Source organism: Thunnus thynnus, chromosome 24 (assembly GCF_963924715.1).
Source record: "Thunnus thynnus chromosome 24, fThuThy2.1, whole genome shotgun sequence".
NCBI lineage: Eukaryota > Metazoa > Chordata > Actinopteri > Scombriformes > Scombridae > Thunnus > Thunnus thynnus.
In genome coordinates this window covers 8591104-8614198 of record NC_089540.1, presented here as the reverse complement: position 1 = coordinate 8614198, position 23095 = coordinate 8591104, and the positions used below count along the sequence as shown (strand labels likewise).

Below are 23095 nucleotides of genomic sequence, written 5' to 3'. Positions count from 1 at the left end.
CCTTTAATGCAGATCTTTACTATGATGGATTACACATAGATTTTCATATTATATATAAGAATGTCAACCAATGAATGTATGGATGATTTGTAGTAAATCACTGGATGGACCTTTAAACAGGGTGTAACAGGATACAAAAGACCTCCAAAAATGGCTTCTGAAGGCTCCCGAGGCACCCGTTGCAGTCAGCAGATGTGGATTCTTTACCTTGTAAGCAGCCCCTCCATGGATGATGGACTTGATGAAGATGCCCAGGTCCTCTCCGGTCTCTCTTGACTTGTTGCCCTTCAGGCTGACCCCTAGGCCGGCTGAACCCGATTCATTGAGGGGGACCTCGTACATCAGCTGCTCCCTGCCGTCCTCCAACACCATGCTGCCAGCTTCATCGCCTCTCTGAAAGAGGGGAGGGGGGAAAAAAAAAAATAAGGAAGGAGACAGAATTTAAACAAATATTTAAGACATTCACCCAAGTTCAGACTTTTTCTTGACAGGTCATGTAAAAAGCTGCTATTCCAGACAGGACATACACCTAATACCTACTTTACATAATAACTGCTGTGTATGATCGCAGACGATTGAGGTAGGAGCACCATATCTAATGCACTGACTGATATTGCATGCTCCTACACCACACTGATTATACTCAATACCAAGCGCTGGGATAAAAAAAAAAAAAAAAAAAAAGGAGCGAGAAGGAAGAGAGAGAGACGGATTAAAGAGTCGGAGGGAAGAAGGCTGCAGGGAAGAAAAAAAGAAAGACAGAAAGAGAGAGAGAGAGAGAGAGAGAGAGAGAAAGAGGAGCAGGTGTTGTGTACTGGAAAGAGAGATGAAGGTGTAGTGAGGAAAAAGAAGAAAGCTACTGTAGAGAGGTTATTCCATTTGGAGATGAAAGGCGCAGACGGAGTGTGAGCCATTTCTAAAGGAAACATAATAACCTTTTCATACCTCCTCCTGGAGCACCGTGGGGGAGGAAGGGGGAGAAAGGAAGAGGAAGAGGAGAGAGGGGGGTGGGGAGGGGCGGGGGCGAGAGAGAGGATGGAGGCGCAGAGGAGCATTTAAAAGTAATAACCCATCCCTGAGGTATACCCGCTACTCTCATTCACACCCCCCCCACACCTCCTCCTCCTCACTCTTTACATTTCATCCTCTCCCTCCTAATCTCTCAATGTTACTGTACATCTCTCCCTCCTCCGCGCCTCTCCCTCTCCCTCAATTTCTCTTTCTCCCCTGACTCTCGTTCCCATCTATACTTTCCACAGGTCTCTCTCTCTCTGAATCTTTCACCCACCCCTTCCACTCACCCACTTCTATTTAATGTGAAGAAAATGACCGTGGCGGCGGAAACAGCGGCATTGCTCCAAAAATGAGATGGATGGGGAGGAGGGGGGGAGAAAGGTAACAAAAGAGAAAAGGAAAATGTCTGTCATTAGAGGATGGCAAAATGGAAAGCAGGGGAAAAAAGTGCCAGGTTCAGTCATCCAGGGAAAAAGAGGGCCTACGGAGGGGAGGTGCGCCCAAACACCACTTCACCCCCGAGCCTTATTTTTCTTTTAAGAAGGAGATGGGAGGTTAAGAGGGTGTGTGTGTGTGTGTGTGTGTATATGCATGTCTTCACACATCTTTTTATTGTCTCCTCTAGTTGAGACTGTAAGTAGCTCCGAGGTTCATCCAGGGCATAGATGATGAGAAAATATGATGAAGGTAAAGACAGACAACTGTCACTCTGACTCATAAAGTAAAAAAAAAAAAAAAAAAAAAAAATGTCAAAGTGAATTCTGAAGGAATATGCGTATACATTATACCAGCCGCAACAGTTGTCACAGCTTTAAAGATCTGAGTGCTCCTACCGGGATTGCGAGAGCCTTACATCAGACACCTCGCCCTCGCTACTGAATCAGGAATCCATGTTCACGTTTCCTCTCTCATCGTGGCACAAGGACGAAGGATGTGGGAGTCAAACGTGTCCCCCGGTATCGTTTTTGAAAAAAAAAAATCCTCGACCACCTCGTCGTAAAAGTGCTGGATCCAGCCCGCCCCCCCCCACCTCCCTCCCTCCCCAAATCCTCTGTCAGCACTACTCTGCGCTTCCTCTACAAGGTGCTTAATTAAAACAACAGCCTGTTAAAGCCTTCAGGCCGGGAGAGACACTCAGCTCAAAAGTGTGAGTCAGAGCTCTCAACCCCAAAAGTGAAGCAAAAACCTGGAAAGTCAAAGATATTCCTGAAGTCACACGCTGATCAGACACCCTGTATTTAGTCGGTTCAGATTTTAAATAGGTGACAGCTGAGTGCCTGATAATTGGAGCCTGACAGGTACAAGAACCGGGGTGACAGTACCTTACATAACACTTGCTACTTTCACAAAAATGATTCAAATGGCTGTTTTCTGATCTTCCAAAGCTATATATGAGGTTCAGTCAAGTTTATAGTCAAAACTACTTTAGACGTCATGTCATCAAATATCAAGATCAAGGTTAAAGGAAACCATCATTGACTGTTGGTAGGAAACAGGAAACAAACTGTCAAAACACTTTTAAACATCATACTTAAGCATTTTAAATGCTACTTGTTATTGTTTTTTTTTTTCAAATCTGTAAGCATTATTCTGTATATGTCAATTTTAGGTTTGTTATCAATTGTGCATATATGTTTTCTTGTGCACATGTCCGTCTTGGGGAGATCTTTATCTCAATGAGTCTACCTGTTTAAATAAAGGATTGAATGAAATGTTAAAAACTGTTACTGTCATAAACTATAATTAAACACATAAAACACCTATAAGTCAATTACATGAAAATGCTGCCAAAAAAAAACATATTGCTGCTGCTTCCTTAAGTGTTTCTGCCAACATACCACTATTGGCAGCCAATATGGTTTACAGGCTTTCACCAGTACACTCAATCAACACACTCTGACTGTTTGATGTGTTTTAATTGTCTTGTTTGTCTTAATATACGTACCCAGGATGTTCAGGTGGTGCGCACTCTTCTGTGTTCTGTGATATGATGACAACAAGATAAATCAAGCAAAACGTCTCCTCCAAAAGTCATGGAATCTATTTTCTACTTCAGTATAATAAGAGACTTTCAGTCGGGGCTTATTTTTATCAACAAGGCATTTCGGAGTGCTGTTACTCAATACCAGAGGAATTACAAAGACAATCCGCTACTTCCTGCTTGAAAGACACTTGAGAAGACTCAGGTGGCAACCTGGGAGGTTCTGAATACCTCTGTGATCTTACTGAAGTAACACACAAGGTGAAGGTGGCCACATCAGAGCACAGCAGGCTCTGAGAAGAAATCAAGTTAGAGGAAAGTTATCAAAAAATGTGGAGTCACACAAATGTTTATTTATTGTAGTTGTCTGCTGATTTAAATCTATTTACACGAGCGACTGAATCTCAGTGGTGGTCCAAACGCTGGCACACGCACACCCTCCAATATCCCCTCTAATGCCCTTTCCTCAGGGGCAGATTGCGTCCCCAGGGTGGCTGAGACCCCTTGGCTCCGCTCTGCGACCCCCCCCCCCCTTTCCCGCAACTGTTAGCCCTCAGCGATGGCTCTTTAACAAGCTTTTAGCCAGCAGAGAGACCACCCTCTTCAACACCCAAATGAGAAGACAAAAATGAGCTTTTTCTTTCCCCTGGGTGGGTGGTTGAGGAGGAGGAGGGAGGAGGGGGGTGATACACAGCGATTACACACAGAGCCTTTTGTTGCTGAGGATTTCTAAATGGGGGGTTTCAAAGCGGCGGGATTAGCGGTGAGAGCGACATTCAATTAAGATGAGATCTCGCCACGCTCGACGGCGACGACGGAGCTGCCAATTAATCGCCTTAATGTCTGTCTCTTTGCCATTTTTACACCTTTACCTCACAGTGAGGAGAGAGGAAAGTAAAATAACTGATTGAGGGATGATTTTGGTGAGTGAGGGAGGGAGGGAGGATACTGAAAGAGAAAGAAGTGAAAGAAGAGCTCTGGCTGGAGGACAGAAGACAGAAAGACAGGGATAGATGTAAAGTATCTGTGGACAAATACAAAGCAGACGGACAAGAGGCGACAACACAGCAAAGTCACTTTCTGCCTGACAACCCCTTTTCCTGTGAACTGAACTAGGCTCGCTGGCAACTGAGGGTCAACCATGTGCAGAGTGACCCCTCCATCCTGTCCTTGGCAAACTCATAATTCTACTACAGACACACACACCCTGACTCACTCACACACACGCAAAAAAAAAAAAAAACACACATATCACGCTCCCGCCACAAAAAAGAAACTCTCCACATCACAAAGCATCTCTCTAATCTCCGCCCTGAAACAAAACAAGGCCCCCATGAAATAATGAGAGCGCCGAGTGGTAAAGCTGAAATGCTGACAGGAATGAAACTGTGATTAGAAGTTATCAGTTTTTAATTACTTAGAGTGTGTGTGAGAGTACAGGAGATGGGGTAGGAAAAATCGCTGTCCTTTTGTATCCTAATAATGAGGCTAATTCACAGGCTTTTTTTGTTATTCTCTCCACTGAAAGACTATGCCTCCCAGCTCTGCCGAGTGCTTTCACAGAACCGCGCGCTGCTCATGAAACATCAATACCCACTATTGAAACTAATCAATCAGCAGTTCAGCTAGTCCCTCTTAAAAAAAAAAAAAAGTCTACTCTACTTGTACGAGGGAGATAAAAAATTATATGAACGCTGGAGCGGAGAATATAAATCTTGCGGGTTGGCAGCTGTGTGGTGCGGTGAGTAGAGAAACGAGCCTTTTAACCAGATGACCTGGACTCAAACTGCTGTGTCAGCCTGCTGTTATTTAGCTGATCTGACCTCTGACCTCCCTGTGTCACTCAGTCAAGTATTAGCATTACTTTACACTATCGAGTCTACTTCTGATACCAGTACAGCGCATGGTAATGTCAGCCGGTCTGTCAACCACTCTGCTGTTCAGTATCATTAAATCCTCAATTCATTAAATGACCAACTGCATAATTATAGCATGCCGATACATCTATGTATATATTTTTTCCAATTAGTGAATGGTGTACCACCCAGTGTGTAAATCCAACATAAAAAGAAGAGAAAAAAGAAGTCATAATCCAGGCTGAGTGCCATGAAATTAGGTACAAATATGTTCCTGAGAGGATGAATGTTAATGACTTTCAGGAGGTTTAGCCTAACAAACCTGACATGTTTCTGGTTTTGTGTGAAATGTCCTGACAGCTATTAGATAAACTGCTCTAAAATTTTAGTACAGACATTCAAGTTGACCACAAGATTTGTTAAAACTTCTGACTTGTGTCAAAATTTTAATTTGTTCCCTACTTTGCTTTATGACTTAATACCTGAAAAAACACAGTCTAATAAGCAAATATTAGTACGCTAACAAAGAGGGAACAAACAGCGTACATGGATGGTGTTACCTGCTAATCATCAGCATGTTAACAGTCATAACGAGCGTGCTGCCATACTAACGTTACCACTGTCTCCAAGTATTGTATTAATATCACAAACTTTCACTTTGTATTTCCAAATGAAAAACTTTTACACATTTGTCTGCTCAATGGTGAACAGGTGGTGTGTTGTAAGGATTAACTGCAGTGGACATATAAAGCTAGCTGATTATAATGACAATGATTACCTTACTCTTACATGATGAGACGCATTGCAGAAGCATACAGCTCTTAATTAACAGCCGTTATAGCCTTTGACGGAGGAGAAGGCTAAAAACCTGTTGAGCGCTTCACACTTACAAACTTTACATGCACACGAGACACCGGGTTAGTGAGAGAAACGCTTTAAGACAGGAAATTGATCAGTGTAAAAACCTCCTGCTTACATACAACTGGTCAGTAATGAGATTTCTCCCCTTCCCACTATCATATTTTTAAACCAAGGTTGCTGCCAGACTTTGAATGTAATAGTGGTGGAAGACACTGCAGCCTGCAGGGTTTCTTTCTTTTTTTTTTATTTATTTGACTGTCAGAGTAAGAGCGCTGTGAGAGAACAGGCTCAGTAGTGAGAGCACACAGTTTTTTTTCCCTTACGGTGCAATTGTGTCTGAATTTTACAAATAGTCTACTGTTGAGCTGTCGACTCAACTCACTTGGAATTATTTATTTTGGTGTCACTTTCGGTTTTAGTTAGAATTTGGATTTAATTATTTTGGATACAAGGTCACCGCTGGGAGTAATGATCCCTTTCATCAGACTGCGCTGCCGTAAAAAGCGATAATTCTGAGTCTGAAGACTTTGTCATGCACACATGTAAAAATCCTGACCAAGAAATGAGGTTTATCCAGCCAAAACAGGAGATGCGTCACCCAGTTTTCCAGTAATCCCTGAATCTGTTTCTGTTTTTTCAGGTTGCAGACTAATCAGGTTAGTTAAGCGCATGTAAACACACTTTTTTGTAGGTGGTCCACAGGTCAAAAAAACATGGACAGGTGAAAAGCAGGAGAGGCTTTTTCAGGATTTAACCACAAAGCAAAGGGAAGGGGGGGGGGTCTTTACTACTGCACCACCTGCAGGCACAGTCAGGGATATGGAACATTTCAACAGGTAAATAAATGCTTCATTAATTATTTACCTTATCTGATTTAGTTTGTTTTATGAAATCAACCAAACATCTGAAAGCCTTCAGCTGGACAAAAATGCTCCTGCAGAAAAACCAAATAAGACTCTGATACATGTAATAAGCTCATATTGTAGATTCATTATCTGCTGCAGCAACTGTGAGGTTAGTCAAGGAAAACTTGAATTGTAATTGAGCCAATTAATCTCAGCAGCTACTGAATGTAAAACTGTGATAATGAACTGCTGATTTGCATCTGATAGTTATTTTTTTTAAACAAATATGACCATAGTTCTGTGGATACATGAGGTATTACAGCCTATAAAACACTAATAAATATTCACGGGCACCGAACACTAAGTCAGACATCTACACACAAACATTTTAGGACGACAGGAGAAGCAGATGGCCCGTCTCCATCATCATTACTTCTTTTGTGGGACCGGAATCGCTGCGAGCTGCTCCTCGCTAGTGCTTCACATAAATTTCAGCTAAAATTTACTACTTGAGAGCGGCTGAGAGTGTCGACCAATTAAAGAGAAAGGAAAAGAAAAGGGAGAGAAATATTCTGCCTTTGTATGTATTTTGATGGATTGTGGAAAGTTATTGATGGTGTTTGTGTTTACTGTAGACTGGGAAGCAGTTACAGTATCTCGCAGCACTTTATGCTAAGGACAGTGTGTGCGTGTGTGTGCGCGCATGTGCCCATTTGGCTACTTTTAATGATGAACTTTTTCCCTTTAGTGGTTATTGCCTCTGTGTATTTATGTAATCTTTGGCTGTTTAAGGGCCTGAGGATCTGAAATCAATGACACAGAACCTCTTGAGTGCATGTGTGTGGTGTTATATGTGTGTCTAAGTAAACAAGTGTGTGTGTGTGTGCTTAAAGGACATCAAACCATCTTTGAGGTGGAGGACTGTGCTGGAGATAAGAGCAAGATCTCACGGGGCACCAACAACTTCAACAGCCTTGATAGAAACAGGAGTGAAGGCTCTCTCTCATTCTGCCTTTCTTCACCCCTCCCCACCCTGCCCCCCCCTCCCCTCCATCTCTTTAAGTCTCTCTCTAATGCACAAATACAAGCAACTGTTAGATGAAGACTGTAGAGGCTCTTCAAAGTGCACTTGTTATGCCAAGACTGCTGGGCCATTAATGAGGGCAAACTATTTTCGGAAGCAGTAACTTGGCTGTTTAAAAGATCGTGTGATGTGTTCGTATGTGTGTGTGTGTGCAAGAGCACTTGTGTTCAAGTTTTTATCAAGGACTGGGGTGTTTAAGAGTTTGTGTACGTGTGTGCGTGTGTGTGAAGCCACTCTAGGTGTGAATATGCATCAGTCACTACAAAGCCCTGCGCGTCTTTTCTCGCAGCTCTTTGAAGTAACGGAGAGGGAATAATCAGAATAACCACAGAGGACAGAGGGGAGAGAATAGAAGCGCATGGACGAAAACATTATTTACAGAGAGCGGGTGACTTTCAAGGGGCCACCTGGCTGTGTGCGTGTATGTTTAAAAAGTGTGTGTTTATTGATAAAAATGTCCCCTGTGAGGCGCAGTCAAAACTGTGGGAGCTCTACGGCCCCCGATGGCGACCTATGACCCCATCAGCCGCTGCAGGTAAACGGTCGCTTTACACCCGCGGCGTGTCGATATGCGCTGACATGCTCGCACGTTTCCTGCGGGGCCGCTGTGGCTCGTGTGTGTGACTTCCTCTGGCATCGCTGTGTCAACAAACCAGAGCGGGACAGGAAGGCCGGAGCGTGCTCTGGGTGTGTTTGTGTGTGGTGTTTATAGGCAAAAGGGCGCCGACATAAAAAAAGGGTTTGCTCCTTCAAGAGAGAAAAAAAAAAGAAAAAGCGACACAATGTGCAGGAAATGTTTAAAAAAAAAATGGAAAAGTGAAAGAGAAAAAGGTATGAAGAGGAAAAAAAGAGCAAAAGTGAAGACCACCAGGGGTGACAGATGATCAACAGAAGCAGAAAAAAAAAGACTGACAGACCAAAGAAGAAGAGAGAAGGGACACTGTGTGAGGGACATGGATACTGTGTTTTTGTCTATTCACACATTCTTACCAGTTCCCGAGGCAGGAAGATGTCCTCCTGCCGCGCCACCACCACGCACACACTCTCCCCCTGCTTGGTGCTGCGCAGCATGGCCACGAGTTCCTCCTGGCTACGGCCTGTCATGTCTACTCCGTTCACCTACACACACACACACACACCAAAAAAGAAGAAGAAAAAAAAAAAAAACACACAGGAGTAGATTAAAGAGAAGTGTATTATCCACTGGCAATGCTCCACTAACACGTATCGAACTACACGAGTAGAGGATCAGATGTAGACTCTTAGGGGTCGATTCACCCAAATTACACAAAGACATTTTCTCGCTTACCTGTAGTGACAGTTTTAGTTTGACTTGTCTGTGTTTTGAGATTCATCTCTGAGAGATTTCTACCTACCACCGAAATCTTGATGTTTCTTTGGTAGAAAATAGTTTAGCTGAAAAGTGTTCCGGTCCAGCTGAGGACCGCTGTTGCACGTCATCCCACAAAATTCATTCACAGCCATTGTATTGGAGTAGAGGCAGGAATCTGAGATATCATATCTTGGTAAAACAAAAACTATCTGGACGGTTACATACTACGATAGGTAAGAGACTATAAATAAATCTTTTTTGTAATTCAGGTGAACAAGCTCTTAAATAGGGATCAAAACCATAGTGATTTTTTTACATGATCTCTCTAGAATCAAAGGAATTGTTTCAATTACGGCAGTGATCTTTGTTTCAACCTTTAATATTGTTTCTAATGCTGCTGAATTCTAGACAAAGTCATCCTAAAATGTGTCTGCATGTGGACATTTCCCCAGTTTAACCAGCAGGAGTGCCATAGAGCTCAATTTCCAACCACTAATGATGATGTTCCCGTTACTGCTGCTGTTGTGACTGTTGGTTTTTCTACTCTGTGGGAGATTCGCAGGCCCGAGATCCGATCTTACCTCCAGGATGCGGTCTCCGGGTTGCAGTCGGCCGTCTTTGACGGCTGCACCGCGCTGCAGGATGTTCTTCACCAGGATTGGCCCTGGCCCGTGGACCGAGGAGTCCCGGGTTACCACGGTGAAGCCCAGACCTTCTGTGCCTGCGGGAGAGAAAGCAGCCTGCGTCACGGTGTGCATTAGGGACATCAATCCCCCTGCAGACGAGACTTAATTATGAATTTTATGACTTTTTAATTTCCTTTTAATTGAATTTTCCCTCTCGTCTCCCTATTCTGTCACTTTTCTCCTTTCTTTCTCCTTCTTCACTCGCCGCAGACTTTTCCCTCTCTACTCCTCTCCAGTCCTGCTGAACCCTGTTGCCAGGTTTAGCATCTTCCTCCACATTAACTACTGTTTAAGTGCCTGTTTTCCTCTGGGGGGTTTTGTTGCTTGGCTCAGCCTCTGAGCCGCCGGGAGAAGGCTTCTCTCCTAGCCGGATTAGACAGACTCTGCCTTTAATTTCACGTGTGAGCAGGCCGAACGGTGGCTGATGAAGGGAGGTAGAGGGAGAAGATGGGAGGAAGGAAGGTGGGGGGGTGGAGGGAAGAGAGAGAGAGAGGAACCTGAGAGATATAATTCCCCTTCTCTAGCTTCCCTCCCTGGGGATGCAACGTGATTTCCACAAAGATTTTCCTTGTGCGTGTGAGCCTGCGTTTATCTGTGTGTATACATTTACAAGCGTGTGTGTGTGTGTGTGTATCCGAGGCCACACACACGCACGAGCCATCAACCCCCAGAGCCTCCACCCTCTCCCTTTTTCACGGCCTCACAAGCCCCAAGCCATGAGTGAAATGTGCCACGCTCTGTGTGTGTGTGTGTGTGTACGTGTGTGTGTGTGTGTGTGTGTGTGTGTGTGCAGGGAGAGCAAAGCCGGCGTGGCATACTAAAGGCGGTGAGCGATGCTATCTGGTCTCTAAGCTAAGCCTCTGCCTGCCCTACATTAGCGCCTAAACCTCACCGCCTGTCAATCACAGGGAGAAAGAGCTTGTTGCCAAGGGAGAAGGTGTTAGAAACCCCATAATATCCTCTGCTCTGATCTTGCATCAGGTGAAAGGGATAGAGGGAGGCAAGGGGGGTAAAAAAAAATTAAAAAAAAAATCAAACAAAAGAAGGATGGAGGGAAAAGTAGAAGAAAATGGAAAGGATGAAAAGGTGCTGGGAAAAGAAAGCAACTAACAATAAAACAGCTGTGAATAGAGCTTTGAGCTGGAGCTCAAGAGTGTGGAGCCCAATTTCTTCTATCCTTTCATCTGGATATTTTTTGCCTTTCTCTGGGTACCTGTAGTGTGTGTGTGTGTGTGTGTGTGTGTGTGTGTGTGTACGTGTAGCCCAATTACAGCTATCCTTTCAATACTCCATAACACTACAGGTTGCTAGAACACAGCCTATTCACAGTCCTAAGAACCAATCCCCGTGCTATCAACACATCAGCGCTCCAGCAGTGATGTGTTTTAGAGAGAGAAGAGATAAAGCTGCTTTGGCAGCCAGACTGATTCAGTCTGGGTTCAAATCTAAAAGCAAAACAACCCGACTGTATGTAAGGTTATGTAAGATAAAATCTTCACAGTGGAAAGTTACTTTCAGTGTAAACAATCATCATCTTTCAGGGGTCTAGAGTTGGAAATGTCTGACTTTAAAAAAAAAAAAAAAAATCAATCAATTTATCAAGTTCATGTGCTGGTGGGGAATACAACATCCAGTACCTCCAAGTTAGCTGCTCAACCACTTCGAGTTCACCTGCTATTACATCAGAAAAACTAAACTAGGCAGGCTGAACATTTACCTTTCTTCAGATCAATTTTTATCCTCTTGCCGCCCTTCTTGCTGGTAAGGTTGGCCAGGCCGGGGACAACAGGGCCCTTACTGGCCAGCGGGCTCTGGCTGCGGGTCCTGGGTGTCGGGGAGGAGCTTGCTGCCCTGGCAGGATTTGTGGGAGAGACTCTCTCCAAGGTGCCATACCCGGACTGGAGCTCCGCTGGTGGTGGGTTTACCTGAGCTGGCTCTGGGGTCTTGGCGCGCGTGTCCGGTCGCCTCACTTCTAGTCTGGTGTTCGATTTGGAATGTTGTTTGGGTTGTTCCGGTTGGTTGGACTGGTCGGTTTTAGCACGGACCACCATCGGACTCTTTACTTTTGAAGTGGACTCTTTACCGTTGCCAGTGAAAAGCTGACCGATCAGGCTCTTCTCATAGCGCGGCTTGTTGGCAACGGGTACAACCTCCAGATGCACAGAAGGAGAGGACATGGCCTGGCGGAACACTTCCTGTGACCTGGGGGAAGAGGAGAAATGGGGTTTAGTGGCATGAGGGAGTAGATGATAAGGCCTGCTTAATAGAAAGTCAAAGAAATTAGCAATATATACATTTTAGGCTTTACATATGTGTTAGAAGTAACTGAAAACTCAAAATTCATTTAATTGAAGCCATGACCACTCCAACCAGTTTTTGGAAAGGTTAGACATTGTAAAAAGGCATAAGAGACAAAAGTCGAGAGGAACACAGAGGGTAAACAGACAAATGGGGGAAAAAAAAGAGAATGAGGAGGGTGAATGAGGCTTGTGCCTCTTTAATGGGGCTGTATTTCAATTTGGATCAAGCACGAAGTGACTCTTCCAGCTGGTTTGGGACACTCTGGTCCCTATCAGATGGGGGGAGACCTTACAGCAGGCTCCTATTACTGATTTAATAGACTATTATCAGCACAACATTCACATAACACAACGCAGCAGGACGCGGTTAAATGGACCCATTCAGCTCCACCACAGAGAGGACGCGGAAAACAGGCAAAGAACAGGGACATGAGGTTGTAGGTGTGTGTCTGCTGGAGAGAGGAAAGAATTAGGGAAGAAAGAGAGAGAGACTCTTTTGTGAGAGTAGATGTGGTGAGATAACACAGGCAGGGAATGAGGGGGATTTGTCTTTGGCTGATAGAGGATGCAAAGTAAGTGACAGGTGAGGTATCTTGCTACAGTGGTGGTGAGTGAGTGGGAGTACACACACACACACAAAAACAAAGAAGACTATTTTTCAGCTTTTTGGGGCTTTTGTTTTAGTTTCTAATCACATCCCCGACAGATGCATAAAGAAATACAGATAAATCTTTTATCTCTCCTCACTTTCTTATTGTTTGCATGTATTAGCAAAGACCAGAGCTGCTGGTGCTGACCGTTTTTGACCACTTTTATCAGTTGAAATGATAAACATCGCTAGTGGCAGATTATATCGTTAATTTGCAATTAAATAACTTGCTGAAATGCCAGAATGAAACTTTGCCGTTGTTTGGTTACTGTGCTCTCTGCGAGGCTGGTGTCTGTACTCGGCCAAAGCTTGTTTGTTAGAGAGCGATGAACCACTCTACGACCATGAGTGGATTAGTGTTTTTGTGGTTTTGTAAGACAAACAATGAGTCTTTTTCTGATGGATATTTCAGGAAAATCTCCCAATGAAATATTAATGCATACAGTAAAATATCAATATTTTATCTACTTAATAGTCCTGAGAATAATCCAGCATTTGGAGGAGGCAGGTCGTGACAAACACTTATACTAGTTCCACTGAATACCTTTTCCCAGAGCTTTCAATCACACAGCAGATATATGGATGCTAAATTAAGTCAGTCAAGAGACAGACCAACAGACAACAAAGGTCATTGACCTGGAGTGTGCTCTGAAACTGTATTTGATTTATATATATCATATGTTTAGAACTCCTTTTCACACATTGAAATGAATATTTTCTCTCAACAATATCAACGACCAATGTGAGCTTGATATTTTGAAAACCTAAAGTGTTTTCTCTATTCTATGTAAAAGCTGTAGTTTTATGTCTCGCCTGATCCATTGCCTTGGTAACATTTTGGCCTGAGTGGTCTTCTGTTAATACTATTGTATCGTCAATGAATCGAGCTCATTTTTGAGATTGCACAAAAATTCCCTTCAGGTCTCCGGACGTGATACTCTGAGCATGCCGTCAGTTTTCAGCATGTTGAAGCATGACCCAAAGCTCGATTCACAGGTTTTTATAAATGTATGATATATATAAATGTATGAATCTGCACTCGATTGCTCTTCCTCAACGACCGGATGTGTGTCTTAGCAGGGTTCCACCCTAACTTTGTTCCCAAGGAGTACATGTGCTCCTAAATGAAAAAAAATAGGAACACACAAAGAAATGTAGGAGTTCATTAAGTTTATTAACTCAGAAACGGGCCTGTCTTATGTCTTACTGTCTTTAGCCCACTGCCAGCCACCACCTGCTGCTGCTGCTGCTGTTTCTGCAGTGTGTGGGTGTGCTCAGGTTTTTGTCAAACAGACTAAAATTATAATACACTGAAGGCAGAATGATGCAAGATCTGTATTCTGAGAGAACACCGTTTCTCCAAGGGGAGCATCAATGAGAGGACAGGAACTGAACTATTATTCACCTTTTTATGTTGGACAGTCCAGACAGTCAAGGAGTCAAGAAGTGAATTCATTAAACAGGAACAGCCCTCATTGTCTGTTTTAAACTACAGCTGCAATGATTAGTCGATTAATTAATTAGACAAACATAAAATTCAGTTAGTTATTAGGTGTGGGACAAAAAAATAGATATTGCAACAGGTAGTTTTGATAAAATGCCATCAAACCACAGCCATACTTGGGGTTTTATTCATCTGTTTTTTGTGTTTTGCTATTATATCCATGCAACTTATTTGCACACGTACACACACACACACACACCCTCCCGCTCATCCACCCCTCAGAGTACTTACTGTGCGAATGTCTTGTCCTGGAGTGGCGTGTCGTTGATTTCGACGATACACTCGTCCTGCTGGAAGAGATTCTCTCTCTTGGAGCGGCTGTTTTCCTCGATGTCTTTAATGAGGAGGCCCAGCATCCTTCCGACACACACACACACACACACACACGGTGGAGAGTTCATATGAATTCATGGATGTAAAACATATATATGATTACATGCCAACGCTTTGCATTTCTATGAGTCAACATTGCCATCTGCCTTTCCTTAAGAATGTCTGATTGATTACAAGTGGTTTTGGCAGGAAGAGTGTGTATCTATGTGTGTATCTCTGTGTGTGTGTGTGTGTGCTTACCGTCCACTAAGAGAGGAGCAGTAGGGGACGACATGGATACCCAGAGGCCCCTTGTCGCCTTGAAAATCCACTGTCCTTGTGTGGGTGCTGTCAACAAAACACACATTTACAGTCAAATACACACACACACACAGACATCTGAAAAGATATTATAAATAAGGGGCTGCACAATGTTGTGTAGAAAATCATAAAAACACAGATACTGTAATACACAGCTTTACACACACACACACACACACACTTCCAACCTTTCTATGTGCAAGCGCTTCAAAATCCATTTGCATTTTTCCTCCGGGCTACACAGATAGGGATACAAATTAGTTTACAGGTAGTCCTGCCAAACATCAGAAAAATGTGTGTGTGTGTGTATCTGTGTGTGTGAGAGAGAGAGAAAGAGAGAGAGAGAGACTGGGACACAGGTGGCTACTTCAGCCTTTATCTACCTGCTTCTCAAACCACCCAATCTAGCCGGTGGACAAAAGAAGAGAGCATGAGATAAAAGAGAAAGACAGATAGAGGGGCAGGTAGAGATGAAACAGAACGAGCTTCTCTAATAATCTCTGCGCAGGCCTGAACTCTGGCTTTTAACAGCACATAAACAAGGACAACACTGCTAGAAGATAAAGAGGAAAAGGGGGCTGCTTTTGATATTGGACGGGGGGGGGGGGGGACCTGCATGATGGAGGCGTGGTAGAGGAAGATCACAGGAGACCACCATCACTGTCTGTATGTTTTAATACTACATATACGGATCGTTTCTGTCATCATTAAAGCAATATTAGACTGGTGTGTGTCGGCTAAGTTTTAATGCTTCAGGGATTCAGATCACTGTAAATTGAGAAATGAGTGTAAAAATCATTTTTTCTTGAGTCATGAGTTACCCCAAATTGCTCCCGATGTGTGTAGGGAAATATTCTAAGTCCCTTTGGACAAAAGTGTCTGCCAAATTGATGTAACGTACAGTAATGTCCATGTTATGAGCAATAAAAATATGGGAATAAGCTGCCGATGAAAACTTTGACTTCAGACAGTTAAAAGAAAGTGAAAACAGCTACCAGGAGAAAGAAAATGTCTCCAAAAAGAATCCACTATGTTTAAAAGTCATGTTTTTATTGCACAGTAGAAGAGACAGTCTCATTTTGCCTTAATTAAAAAAATACTGACTCATTACTACAAAAAAGAAGTGTAACTTTCTAAGAAATGTTCATCTAAATGTTAAGACTGAATAATACATTACATTAATTTAGCTTGTGCTTTTGCCCAGAGCGACTAACAATAAATACATTTAACTTCCATGAGAACAAGAGCTAAAAATCATCAAAAACTTGTCAGTGTTTAGTTAGTAAGTGAGAATATGTCTAAGTCCAGGAATGGAGAAGTGGTGCATGTAAATGTGAGGAGGTTGAAGTCCAGATGGACAGCAGCACTCTGGACTCAGGAGATCAGTTGCAGTAAACAAGGTGACACCAAGTCCACGACTGATGAACATGTGTCACTGTGAATGCTTTGCTTCTGGTTCAACAGACTTGATCTACATGTGAACCAGCCACTTCAGTTTAAGTGTCCTCAAAAGAACGCCTCTCATTTCTTGCATTTTCAGATCCCATCCAAGACATTCTGTCAGCCTCTGCACTGAATGAGAGGAAGTAATAAAGAACAGTCCAAAAAAGCAATCTCAGATGGAGGCCAAAAATATGAGGGGTGTTTTTTTTTTTTCCTCCAGGGTTTGCCAGCATAGCTTTTAGAAAGCTACAATGCAGGGAGAAAAAGAAGTGATGAGATGTCTTGCTGGGGTTCAAGAAAAAAAAGGAAGCAAGTCTGAGAACAAAAGCACTGAAGTTCAGGGTTTATGTGCTATGTAAAGCGTACACAAGCCCAAGGACTAGCTGGGATCATTATAATACACTCCTCTGTCACTGTCACCCGGCTCTCGTTAACCTCTGCCAGGGTCACACATGTACTGTACACTCACACACACACACAGCCAATTTACATTCTTATTGCTACGTCTACCGCATCCTCACAAACACCATCAGTCACATTCCTCCAAATTGAATTCACAAATACACACATGCATCAAATCTACATCTATTAGAGAACACAGTTACATCTAAATTACACGTGTGCACAAGCCATGAATTGCACAAAACACACACGTATGACTCTTTGAATTCACTTTTTAAAAACAAATCAGGCCGGGACAGGATACACACATTCATGCACACAGGTACAAATCCAGCTCTGAATGATGTGTGTTCGCACAGTGTAGGTGGTATAAACACACATACACACACACACATACACACACACAGCTTCGGCCCATTTACATTCATCTAAAAAACAAACGGCGGCACAAACAAGCTCATCAGAGGCAGCCGCAGCTTGTTAGAGCCGCACGCTAATATGCAGAATAGCTCCGCTCACCCATTTTAGCATCCCACTGACACAAACACAAACAAACACAGTCACTCCACTGGGGGGGGGGGAGAGAGAGAGAGGGAGGGAGGGAGAGGGAGAGAGAGGCGAGGGACAGTGGGACGGATGAAAAGAGCAACGAGGAGTGAGACAGATGGAGCTCCCACTCTTGGTTGACTTCCTCTACATCAACGGAGGCCGAGTGCCTAACAAACTCGCGGCCGGGACTCGCTGAAAATGTGCCCTCGCTCGCTCACCGTGGCTTCCTCAACTGCCAACCATCTGTTACCATGGCAAACTATCTGTGAGAGCCGTGCCTCCATTGTATCATAGTGCTGTCAAGACACCACTGTACTGTAAAATGCTGAAAAATCACCATCTGTCACTCGAGCCAAGTCTTTCTCCTGAGCTCCCGGAGTTATTTTTGAAAGAACTATTTTTTTTTTTTTTTTTTTTTTTAAATCGGAAAAATCGGTCGGCCGCAGAGGACGTCGCAAAAATTCTCTGCGCTCTTGTCGCAGGCTTGCTGGACTAAGACAGGTGAAGAGCTGTGACGGCGGGGGGTTAATTGTTGCCATGGTTACCGCCTGACTGACAGCCTGGGGAAAATGAAGATAAAACTCCTATCATGCCAGAGGGTCTGCGAGTGACATGCCCAGAAACAAAAAAGGTGGAGGTTGCCATGGTGAGGTGTCTGCGCACGCCCACGTACAGTATGCTCATTCACCTGTACGCACATGCGCTCACACACACACACACTCTTGACAAGTGAGTCATGCTTCGACGGGTCCGCTTTCAGACATATACAGGCACACGTACACTACTCTTTACTAGTGCTGAAGTGATTAAGTGATGAATTGAGTAGTTGACTGACAGAAATTTAATTAAAAAGTCCTTATCAAAGTCAGTTATCAAGCAAAAACTTTCTGATTTCAGCTTCTCCAATGTAAGAATTTGCTATTTTTTTCTGTTGTAAATTGAATATCTTTGAGTTTCTGACTATTTTGGACAAATAGGACATTTGAAGAAGTCACCTTGTGCTCTGGGAAATTGTGACAGTAAACGAGGAGGGACCCAGAAATCCCTGGAATAGTTTATTAAAAAAAAAAAAACTGTCTTTATAAGTCTCTCAGTAGTACTTTTCAAAGTACTCTCACTGAGATGCGATACACTTGTCCGAGTGCTTCCCCCATTTCTGCAAACATTTCCTGTAGTCATCTTTATCACTGTGTCCAGAGCCTTCTGCGTTTCTTCCACGGTGGCGAATCTTCTCCCTTTCAGTCCCAATTTTAGTTTCACTGAGCTGCAGGCTTACACTACCTACCAGCAAATCCCATAACTACTCTTGTGCTATCGATGGCTTCTGGGTATTTTTGGGTCCCCCCCTGGTAGATGATATGAGCCCCACTTCCAAAACTATGTTTTTGTACTTCTTCTATTTATCTGCCTCTGAAAGTTTCTTATTGGTATCAAATATAGATACAACTATACTGAATGTTGTCATTGTCAGGATAAGCAGGGCTACTGTATCAGATAATAAAGAAACATCTGATGTGAAAAGTTGCTGAAAGACATTTTTCTCTTGGTTTTTTCTTTTAGTCTCTCTTTGAGGTTCTTGTTCATGTCACTGATTATCTTTTAGTCTCTATATCTTATGGAAAGTACTTTAAACCTGTATAAAATCTGCCATACAAAACAAGTTAGCTTATGGTCAAACAGTACAAGACAAACCTTGCAATAGTGAGCGTCAACACTGCTCCTCATGTCTAATCTAAGGAGTTAAAGAGGTGGAGGAATTTCCCTCCAACTCCTGGTCAAAACCCATCTCTGTTCCAGCTCACATCAATAAGAGAGACTCTCCCACCCACCACATAATGGGACGGTTTAATCCAGTCAGTATGTCAGTCTGTCAAACAAAGACTAGAGTGTTAATCCTAGTCTCCATCACTGCACCATACTATGAAGCTCTGATATGTCTGCTGCCACAAAGACATTAAGTAACGCGCACACGCGCACACACACACACACACACACCTGCACACACACACTCTTACCTGAAGTTAACCTGGCTCATGCTGGCAGGTTTGTCGTCTGTGTGCAGTCGGTCCAGAGCTCCTTTCAGTACATGGTTGATTTCCTGTGAAAAAAAAAAAAGAAAGAAGAAGTCAACACGGTGGATATAGCTGCAGTGACAAATAAACAGTTTTACATAGATACAAAAACAAACAGTCAGCCAGCAAATTCGAGGAGGCCTGTCGTCAATTAGTTAAACAATTCAACGCCACCATCAATCACCTTTGCGAGACAGCGAAGAGAGAGAAAGACCGCCGGACGCTGAGCTCCCTACCACGCGCCGCTGTCCTTCCTTCACTCTGTCTATGTATATTTCTATCTATCTACCTCTCCCTCCCCCCTCCCTCCATCCCTGCCCTGTGTCAGGCAAAGGCTCTATATTTAAGTCGGCAAAATCAACAACCCCGGGGCAAACGTATAAAAACGAAGGAGGGAGAGACAAATGTGGAAAGAAAGAAAAGCGTCAAACTGTTGCAAGACGCTCAAACACACTCGAGGGGTGGGAGAGAGAAATAGCCCCAAATCGCTTAAGACAAGAAGGGTGCAATTAGGTCCTTCTGGCTTGTCACTTTCATTGTGTCACCAGTACTAATGGTTAAAAAGCTCCCGCCCACCAGCCCGCTACTTAGCAACAACTCCCCCCTCCTCAACCACACCCATCTCCCCAGTGGACCCCCCTGTCACACACAGAGTAAATATATGCATTATAACACGCACACACCCTCATACATACACTTCCTGCAAATATTACCTCCACATATCGACTCTGTGGAGCTGCGAATATAAAAATATGGTATTTATGAACACACACACACACATATGCTGCTTGCACAAATAGTGACCCACTTATCTGGGCAGTGTGAGATTACCCCACAATGGAGCGTATGTGTGTGCGGGGGCAGAAAGACGAGCTGGAGGCTCCATTGTTGCTGTGCATCTTCCCGCAACGCCATTAGCTAACACACACACACAAGCACGACAGGCTTCTCCCACTACAGTACATACATACAGCTGCAGAGTCAGGTACTGACACATAGCCTTTGGGAACACAAGGCTGCCAAGGAGTAGAAGTGAACACATGTATACACACACTTGAAAAACACACTTGTACTTGTTGTACATCGAGTTTTACAAGAAATGTACCGTGAAAGTGAATTACTGCCCGTGTATTTTTGCTTCACTACAAGTATAGTACATGTATTACGTAAGATATGGCATATGTGGGGACGTACACACACACACACACACATAAACAAACCTGCCTTTTTTTTTTTAAATGCTTTAAAATTAAGGGATCACGCCATAATGCCCAGTGTGAATCTAATCCCTGATTGAGAGCACTCCTGTTTATCGAGACATAAAAACAGCAGCTTTCCTCTTCGGGAGCCATGCTGTGCTCAGCCAATCAGCTCGCCAGGCTCGCCGCTTGTATCTCAACACACAAAGAAGAAACGTTTACTGCCGTCCCCGTCTCTCCAAGAACGTCAGATTGCCGCTTTTGTCTGTGAAACGATGAAATCTTTACCTTAGATGCATCATATATGGAAGATCACGTTTGCAGGGTTGTTTGTATTACTGCGCTCAATTCAAAACACTCAAACACTCAATTTTATGTCTTTAAGATTATTATTATAACAGATGCTTTTATACACTCCAACGTCCACATACACTTACCTGGGAAGTTTATATGAATTTCAAAATGTTTAGCTTCTTTTGGTGATGGATGCCTCAGTTCAGTTACTGCCACTACCTGTGTGACTACATAACTACTAGTGTTACTAACAGTAGTGTAGTACTACTTTTGATATTACAAGCGCAAGTAGTACAACCAGTGTCTATAGGGCTGCGTATCAAACTTCAATATTTGTTTGGTGCTGACTGAAATGTGTAACTTCAAGAATTAAAGATTGTCAAATGCCAAAAGCTACAGTAGCACTGAATATCTGGTCAGATTTCTGCATTCTTTGATCACATAGTTCCTGATTTGAATCAAATAAAACTGAATAAAATTTTAGACAAGGCAAAATTCTTGAGCATCTGCTTGTACTTGAACTTAACGTTAACTTCTTTGCTATGTGGAAATAAATGGATTAGTAGAGAAAGGTGTTTGTATTCCTCAAGGTAAGGTAGAGACAAAAGTAAAGCATAAAAAAATACAACAACAATATTCATCCCTACCAGACTACTACTACTGGTTCAACTGACACTTTACTCCAACTTGTGCTTACACATCGATTGACACTTCAGCTCCTGTCAGTGCTTATACTTGAACTCGCACTTGAACTGACAATATCTTCTGTCAGCACTTATTAATCTGCTGACACTCACGACTCCCGTTATCAGCGTCACTTTTTATTTGAAAATTCCAACTTTCGTTCAAACACGGAGAAAAAAATTAAATATTCGAACTGTAATGACCTGTTTGATCTCAGGATGTACAGTCTATAAGCATGACAGACCGTTTGAAGTGGTTTACCTTGTGATCAGCTCGACCTATCGCAGCTCAGTAAACTAAGCTACTAAATAAAAATGGAGTAGCGAGCAAAGCCAGCTAATCAGATAATCACAACACCGAAAAGACGACATATCTGAGGACTCACTGGCTAGTTTACCACAGACGTGAGGCAGCGGAGACCTCAAATAAGTGGAGCAACATTCATTACACTTCAACACTTTCAGCTGCCACTTGAACTTCTTTTAGTGCTTCAATTTAAAGTGTAACTCCCATATGAGTACATCACAAAAGCTCCTAAGAATCAAAATTTGGAGATATGTAAGCTGTTTCAAATGTTTCGACTGCAGTTTTCCAGTGAAATTGAGCGCATTTTAATTTGAAACACAATTTGAAGTTGTTTTATTTTACAATCTATTTCATCGCGCTGTGATTTGAATGCGGCATGCTTTGTGGTCAAACGCTCAAATCGTTTGTGAAACCTGTTTGAAAACCTGTTTAAGCACAACTAACATGTTCTCTGCTCTGTTATTGCGTTGCACACTTCCATCCGTGTGTTTTTGGGTGCTGTGTGCAGTCTGAGGTATGTGTGAGTGACGGGGCGGTGTGCAGATATATGAGAGATGAGGTGTTTTGAGTGTGTGTGGTTGTTGTCAGACGGATGAGTAATGAGGTGTGCGTCTCTTTTGTGTATTTCCTCTGAGTGCTGTAGTCATCTGTTACACGTCAGGCGGCTGAAAAATAGTGTGCGTGTGTATGTGTGTGTATGTATATTCACTGCAGGATCACAGCTTCGGTGCACTAGCCAGTGCTCTTTGACCCTTCGTCATATCCATCACGTCAGCTGACTGCTGCGCTCACACACTTTCACCTATGTACTTGTAGAAAACACAAACTTAGATACACACAAATGCGGTGCAACCCTCGAGGAACAGACACACAGATACATTGAACTACTAACAACAAACACACTGCACACACACAGAAAAACAGCACAATTTAATTCAGTTAGTTAAGGTGTCAGCTTTTTACATCGCAACTGAAGGATACATTAACACGGGACAGAGTGTAACATATTAAAGTCCGACTTTCTGCTGTGTTAACATGTATTGCATCACTGCACCTCGAGGTGTTGAAAATCAGCCAAAAAATGTGGGAGGCAGAGCGAGGGAGCGGGAGAGAAAAGAGAGGAAACGTAACGAGGAAAAAAAAGGAGAGTGATGGGATTAAGAGGAACGAGAGAAAAAGAATTCAGCAGCTACTGCAGTTAGCGGGTAGCATTAAATGTCTCATTTATTAGCTTCAAAAATGGCTGGGAGTCCAAATCAATTAAAGGGCCGACTGCATGTTTAGCACTGCTCAGCCTTTTGCAACTTTCATTAGCTCTTCTGATAAAGAGAGAAAGAAAGACTAAGAGAGGTATGTGCATAGAATAAATGTGAATCAAAAGCAGAGAAGAAGTGGGCCAA

At 43.1% G+C, this 23095-nt stretch overlaps 1 protein-coding gene across 9 annotated transcripts in view; it reads right to left on the bottom strand.

Moving 5' to 3' along the window:
• The window catches only part of pard3ba (par-3 family cell polarity regulator beta a), a 163752-nt gene that overhangs the window by 99313 nt on the left and 41344 nt on the right, over window positions 1-23095 (bottom strand). For all 9 annotated transcript variants that reach the window (XM_067583569.1, XM_067583567.1, XM_067583570.1 and 6 more), the window contains 7 exons: window positions 19156-19238; window positions 14687-14773; window positions 14345-14470; window positions 11378-11862; window positions 9556-9695; window positions 8632-8760; window positions 208-393 (listed from right to left, as the gene is read on the bottom strand). In XM_067583569.1, the coding sequence (XP_067439670.1) occupies window positions 208-393; window positions 8632-8760; window positions 9556-9695; window positions 11378-11862; window positions 14345-14470; window positions 14687-14773; window positions 19156-19238 (1236 nt within the window). The remainder of the gene's footprint in view (window positions 1-207; window positions 394-8631; window positions 8761-9555; window positions 9696-11377; window positions 11863-14344; window positions 14471-14686; window positions 14774-19155; window positions 19239-23095) is intronic.